Genomic DNA, 7,500 nt, shown 5'->3' with positions numbered 1-7,500 from the left:
TACTGTTATTACGCATACATTCTGCATGCCTCAAGAGATTTCCTATGGGTTGTGCTTACTAACACAGGGATACTTTGGTGCGGTTCAAACTATGCAGAAAAAGAAGAACTTAGCAAGTGCTCTTGGTATCCAAAAAGAAAATTGGGGGTAACCATGATAATGAAGCTTCAATTTCGAAAAGAATGCCATACATTGCATTGTACTTTAATTATTTAAAGCTTTTTACAAATATTGTTAATTAATTATCTTTGAAAAATGTGTGGTTACCCCCAAATTTCTTTTTGGATTTCAATAACATTAATTTTGTTAAGATCTGCTTTTCCAGCATATTCAGCAAACTGCACAAAAATACCTTTGAATTACTAGGCACCGCCCTTAAACTCAGTCAAAAACTGTCCCCATTAAACCCATTGACCCCTGAGAGTGAAAATTAATAGACTTTACTATGACGAACACCGAACGTCAACTGGGGGCGACAATGGGTGTTTGAGGTATGAATGGCTTGAAGAAACTTTTCCATACTGACAAAAGTAACATGTCAATTAAATGAATTACAAAAATGACAGCCACCAAGACAGTTTAGTCAAGTAATTTTGGTGTTTGGTCATCACATCTGTATGAATTTAAAATATTGATTGGGCATGCTAGAATGTTAGTGGAAGAATGCCTGACAGACAGTGGTCTTCATTGATGAATTCATCACCAAATGTACATGTATTTATGTTGTCTTGGCATAGTTATTGTATACCACACTAAGATCATTGGCACCTTGAGCAATGCCAAACTTTTAAAAGACCTTCATTCTCAGAACATACCTTCCACTGCACTGAAACATTTCTGAAAGATGCGTTACCCGGATAAATGAAGTTCTCATGAGCCACAATCCAGGGTTGACTGGTGGGATCTGAAACAAATAGTTTACAACAAGGAGGATTAATTTTATCCATGCATTGTGGTCTGCGTGCAATTTTATCACATTTGCCCATAGACCACTTTTCTTGCACGTACTGTAGCTTGTTGCAAGGCTTTAAAATGCCTGTCACCTCAACAAACCTTTCCTCTCGACTTATTCTCCAAAATGTGTCCCAAATATATTTTGTCGCTTTTACAACCTTTTATTATTGAAAAATTCACTTTTTGCTTTGAAAATTTGATCATAGTTTGATCCATTACAGAGCTACAAAAAGGAATGGGTTAGATACTGGAAGACATCACAAATTACTTTGAATTTCTGTCTTCAAAGAATTACTGTATCGCAATGCAAAACAGCTTGTGACATCAATCTGGTATTTAACCGATTCCTCTCCCTTGCACAGTCATAGATAGAATTACAACTAGTGTTCCAACTTTTTGGGAGACTCTAAAATATTCATTTTGAAGGGGACAGTTAAGCAATCAAAAGAATTAGTTTTAGACAAGTGCAGAGAATCCTTGAAAAGTTCTTTTCGAGGTCTTAGACACTTCAAAATATTTATTGCATTTCCTGTGTTTTCGGGTTGTGTATTGGACCATTTCATGAGCATCGATTATTATTGGGCTCAGTTGATAGGCAGACCCCACTTTTATATTAATTTTCTCATTGTCAGTGTGATGGTTTCCTTCCCCTTCCACACAGGCACTCATGGCTGCCTTCCAGAATTTACCAAAGATAATAATCACTTTTATTAGAATTCTACTAGTATACTAATGCAAATGCTGTAATCTGTAATCTATCAGCCATTAGTGTTCAGTGGCTGGAGGTCGTCTTGGAAATAACAACGTTTTTCTCGTTTTTCCAAAGTTTTGGAGGAAAATTTGGATGCAAATGGGTAATAAAATTTCTGAAAAGTCTAAACGAAGGACATTTCTTGACTTTCAAAAAAGTTGAAATTATTGAAAAAGCTGATGCGCTCGCGCGCACAACTTAGATTTGAAATGGCAATTCAATCCGAGCGATCTTTCTCAGGCGCAAAGTTTAATAACATTTCAAGAAATAACTGGAAACCGTTATTTGAAGTAAATTTTAGTAAGAATTCCACTAAGACAATTAGATTATTTGCTCTTGACTTCTATGAGGTGATAGCTGATTTGGCCTTTGGCCTTATCAACTATCACCTCATAGAAATCTTGAGCTCATAATCTAATTGTTAAATGTCAAGGATTCCACCTAATTAGAGGTACACCCAGTATGGACATCCAACACAAAGTGCTCCTTTACGTCTAAGCCTTTGCTACCTATTTCAAACGAAGTTAAGGTAAGAGTAAAGGATAGCGTTATTTTTAGCTTAGCGTAAATGCAGCTGTTTATCGTTACTCGAGGAGCAGCATTCGGGAGACACTTTGTGTCATTATAATTGTCTGTATTCCTAGGGAACACTTCATGACGTTTATTGAAATCAGCATGCATCTATTTAGGGTCATTCCTGGACACATCTCAGATATATAAGAGCAGTCTTCATGCAGCGACTAGCCTGCGTGCAATACGGTGAATGTGCTCAACAAAGAGACCGCTCATAGGCTATCCATGAGCTGGCTGCGAATACTGGTAATGGAGGCTCTTGGTTATTTCAGACACCCAACCCCCAGTGTTCTAAACAGCTAGCTGTTAAATCATCTTTACACTGATCATAATTAGGGTCATTCTCGGACATGTATCTCAGATATGTAAGAGCAGTAGATTCATGCAGAAACTAGCCTGCCTGCAATACGGTAAACATGCTCCACAAAGAGACCGCTCGTAGGCTATCCAGGAGCTGGCTGCTGACAGTGGAAGCTCCTGGATGTTTCAGACACTCAAACCCAGTGTTCTACACGCAAACATCTACAATCTCGGTAATAAATAGTTGTTACTGTAACACTTTGATTGAACAGCAAGTGAAGCACATCAAAGATGTTAATAATGCACCCCTCCTCCTGGTTTTTGCACTCCAACCCATAAACATCAACAGTGAAGGGGGACAGGGGGCAAATTGCGGTCTGTGTTACAACATTATTTTGTGACCAAAACTGTAGCTGTTAAATCATCTTTACACTGATCATACTTAGGGTCATTCCTGGACATACATCTTAGATATACAACAGCAGTCTTCATGCAGCAGGATAAAAGTGCTCCACAAAGAGACTGCTCGCAGGCTATCCAAGAGCTGCCTGCTGACAGTTGAGGCCCCTGGATGTTTCAGACACCCAACCCTCAGTGTTCTACACAGTTAGCTGTTAAATCATCTTTACACTGATCATAATCAATCCTGGACATTATCTCAGATAATATAAATGCAGTCTTCAAGCAGCAACTAGCCTGCATGCAAGAGGATAAAAGTGCTCCCACCAAGGAAAACTGCCTGAATTCTCCTGTCCCCAGAAGCTCTTCTGCCTCCCCACCTGAGCCCCAACAGTCTGTACGGGCAGACCGACGGACATACAGACGTACATGACGTCATAACCAAAATTCTCGCACGGATAGATTTCCCAAAAAATCTTACCCATGGGGCTCACTCTTTGCGTGCCTAAGCTCTACTACAAAGAATAAGCAGAAATATTTTCAAGTGAAGGGCAGCCAGCAGAAAAGAAATCTTTTCCCTTTACTTAAAGTTCCTTTGACATTACAACATTTGTATTACTGGGGGTTTTAATAGTTGTGAGCTGTAGGGCTCAAAATTGCAACTGGATTTTATTCCCTAAGTTGCCATTAAAATATCTGGAGAAGTCACCATTTTGCAACGACCTTTCACCATCACTCTTTCAAAATAAAAGCTTTAGCGGTTGTCAATTTGCCGTTAATTTTGCTAAAATAAATAAAGACTGAACTGAAAAAATTTTCTTTCAATCTGGGGCCGGTTCCTTGAAGGTTGGCTAAGAAAACATGGGGTTCCGCTCTTCTTGCGCATGCTTGAGTTTAAAACGGAAACAGTAAACAGTAAACAGTTGAAAATAAAAATTAATGATTGACTCAAAATGGCAGGTTGAAAGAGTGCAAGAAACAAAAACCTTAGTCTTGCACACCATAAAAAAAATGTCTGACGCTTTCAGTAAGTGTATTTTTAGTGTTTCAGTGGCATTCCACCATGCAGAATACCATAAATGATCGACAAATTTCTGTGGAAGTATATGCAGACTACAGACTGCAGATTGCAAATTGGGTTTAAAATGCAGACTAGGTACAAAATGCAGACTGCAGACAGGGTTTAAAATGCAGACTGAGGCCTAATTTGTCGCATTGTATAAAAATCAGTCTGCAATTTAAACCCAATCTGCAATCTGCAATCTGCAATCTGCAGTCTGCATATAGTCTGCATTTTATACTGACCACGGAAACAAGACCTTTGGATTTCTCCCCAAACAGACTGATGCAGTGTTTTCTTTCATTTTCAGCAGGGTGGGAAAATTCCCTTGCTAAAATGGCTGCTGTCTATTAGTCAAAATCAAACCCTGGTCATTTTATGAAGCAATTGAAGGGAGGGAACTCCGCATAAAGGCAATCAGAGCATGGATGATTACTGACAAGTTAAAGTGCACCAAAAGCCAAATATTTTTAGTCTGATGTAACTGGCCTGACCTCAAAATTCCGCTTTTTATCTGCCGGGCAAGATGCACAAAGTTATCAAAACTAGCAGTATTTTGGACCCATGCGACTGTGATGTGAGAGGCATGGGTCTATTCTCAGATTTATGTTACACTGTACAAACTGCTTTGCAATGCAAAAATTCGTTGAAAATATGAATGCAAAGAAGTTTGTCACGTAAAATCAAGAATAGACCCATTCCTCTCACTTCATGGTCCTGGGCTCAAATTACTACTAGTTCTGCCAAGTCTTTGTGGCTTGCACAGCACAGAAAAAACGAAATTCTGCGTAACAATGCTGACATATTTAACTCATTAGAGTGTCATGTGAAATGCTAGGTTTCTACCCCATATGAACCATGTGAGCATGGGCCCACATAAGGACAGAGAAAAACTCTGACCAGGGAATTGAACCCACGAACTTCGAGTTAGATCACTGCTGCTCTACCGACTGGGCTTCAAGGTCAGACAGGAGCAGTCGGTGGGAACTGATGATGTTAAAGTGACAGCAATGTACATGTACAAGTACAAGGAAGGATTACGTTTTTGCAAAAGTTGGTTGGCCGCCTAGCACTTATTTTTGAACAGGCTTAACTGGTTAGATCGTAATGTGAAGTGCTAGGTTTCTACCCCATATGAACCATATGAGCGTTAGCCCTACTAATGGAAATGGGCCCACATATGGACAGAGAAAAACTCTGACCAGGGTGGGAATTGAATCCACAACCTTCGAGTTAGATCACCGCTGCTCTACCGACTGAACTGCAAGGTCAGACGGGAGCAGGCCGTGGCAACTGATGATGTTAAAGTCATGGCAATGTACATGTACAAGTACAAGGAAGGATTACATTTTTGCAAATGTTTGCCATGTAGCACTTATGCTGACATGTTATGTTATTTTTTCCTCTATCTAACACCAGTCAACTTCACTTGTCAATGGAGGCCAGTGCCCCCTTTAACTCTTCCCTCCAAAGGGTGACAGTTATAAATAAGTTAATGTATTTTACCCTGGCTAATACCAGACAGTTTCACTTGTCAGTGGAGGCCATTTCAGGGGATGAAATAGCCTGTAGCTTGCGGTATTGTTGGTGCAAGAGGCATAATCCATGCGGAGGGGCAGCGAAATACACTTTACGGCATCTCTCCCCATTTTCCGCGTGGCTTTGCTGCTGGTTAATTTGCCTCTCACGGCAACAATACCGCCAGCTACACAGGCTAGCTAGGGGTGAAAGAGCTACAGTACCACTGAAAAGTAAGTTACCACCCTCATGCACGATGCAAGTCGTGTCACGCTACACAAATTGTGTCATTCACAACAGGAACTGTGTAGTGTGCAATGTTGAAAATCTGTAAGTAAAAGTTCTGACTATAATTATGCTCGCGAGTGATCTTCATTGTCCTTTTGTAAAAGGTAACAAACCCCGGTAGTTGAATCAATAAATTTTTTCCTGTATTTTCAGTGTTTATGTGATCTCAGACATAAAAGCCCCACGCATTTACAATGTAAGCCCAATATAAAAAAAGCACGGAGCTAAAATAATGACATGTCACTGAAAGGCCTTGCTCAGTAAATAAGACTTTGCTTGTAACAATAGCCTGCGAATTCCTTAAAACTGTAAAAAAAAAAAAAAAAGAAGGAAAATACCTACCTCCAGCTGGGGACTTGAGACACTTTGGTCCCAACGGATCACTATGAGCAGTTCTTGTATTTTTCTTGCCATCCACCAATTGAATCATCAAGTAGAAGCAAAACCTTGTAAACACTTCCAGTCCGGACAGAGTTATCAAAGTTTGGTTCCGTACCTCTTTCGTCTGAAAAAATATTAAAAATTAAACAAGCAATGCAAAACCCAACTTGATTTACATATTTATAACCCTAACGCTATAAAACCATTTACAAAAAGGCGGGAAAACAAAAGAAGATTTTTATTGATCAAGGTTTAGTCTACAATAAATGCCTATCAGGATGTGTCACTAAAGATCAATCTCAAAGAGACAACACACCTTGTTAGAACCTACAAACTTGTCCGATTCAGAATACATCACTGTGTACAATCTAGCAACAGAGGCAGAATACTTCCAGGCTTCCCGTTCGTTCCAACGAACGGTAACTTTTCCATTCTCAACGCCAACTCTGAAATCGAGAGGGGGTTTAGGGGTGCCTGCAAAAAAAGTGTGGAATGTCACAAAAAGTAAATAACTGCAAAAGTTGATGAAATACCATGAACTTTAATTTAACCCAATGACTCCAAGGAGTGAGACTTAGATTTTACTCTAAAAGCAGATGATCTTACTTATCAATAGAGGGTGCATTTTACATAGGAGTCAATGAATCAACAACCTCTCCATCCATTCACCCACACCTGGTTGGTTGAAAACTAAACTCCGAAAGACCTTTCTGTCGTTTTCCACGTGTGGATGCCATGTTGTAAACGTTTAATAATGGTTATGGGGGGTTTCCCCTGGCTGCGGGAGGAATGGGAAGGAAACATGGTGGACATCGTTTCGAGGGATGAGTTGGCAAAATCAAGCTGGATTGCTTTAACAAATGGTATTTTTTCGAAGCGATAACATGTGCCAGATATCTTCACAGGATTAGTTGGAGGGGGAAAGCAATATTTTCCCATAAACGCAATGTAATTTCACCTTTGAACAGACGAACATTCGTTGGATAATTTCCGTAAATATTTCAGTGAAACAGTCGGTAACATTTACTTGAACAGCCAGTAAAAATAACCGGTTACCAGCTCTTAACAAGAACCCTGAATTGATCTGTTCCCAACTGTGTGGCTTCATAGCTCAGTTGATAGTACTAGAGCATTAAATTTGCACCTGTATTGCTGAGGTGATGTGTTTCGAACACCTGAATTTTTCAGCAATTGCTTAAATTGTGCAGCAAAGTGCAAGCATCACTTCTCACTTGTCTATTACCCGAGCAACACTTCAAAATAATATACATTCATT

General features: G+C 39.6%; 1 protein-coding gene across 1 annotated transcript in view; it reads right to left on the bottom strand.

Annotated features, from left to right (window-relative positions):
- Window positions 1-7,500, bottom strand: part of LOC138019551 (uncharacterized) — a 26,031-nt gene that overhangs the window by 11,112 nt on the left and 7,419 nt on the right. Inside the window, exons 3-5 of the mRNA XM_068866393.1 lie at window positions 6,541-6,698; window positions 6,186-6,348; window positions 816-904 (exon numbers count right to left, since the gene is read on the bottom strand). Of these exons, the coding sequence (XP_068722494.1) occupies window positions 816-904; window positions 6,186-6,348; window positions 6,541-6,698 (410 nt within the window). The remainder of the gene's footprint in view (window positions 1-815; window positions 905-6,185; window positions 6,349-6,540; window positions 6,699-7,500) is intronic.

The sequence above is a fragment of the Montipora capricornis genome, chromosome 10 (assembly GCF_036669925.1).
Source record: "Montipora capricornis isolate CH-2021 chromosome 10, ASM3666992v2, whole genome shotgun sequence".
NCBI lineage: Eukaryota > Metazoa > Cnidaria > Anthozoa > Scleractinia > Acroporidae > Montipora > Montipora capricornis.
Note: the sequence above shows the minus strand (reverse complement) of the source record. Positions and strands in the feature narration are given on the sequence as shown.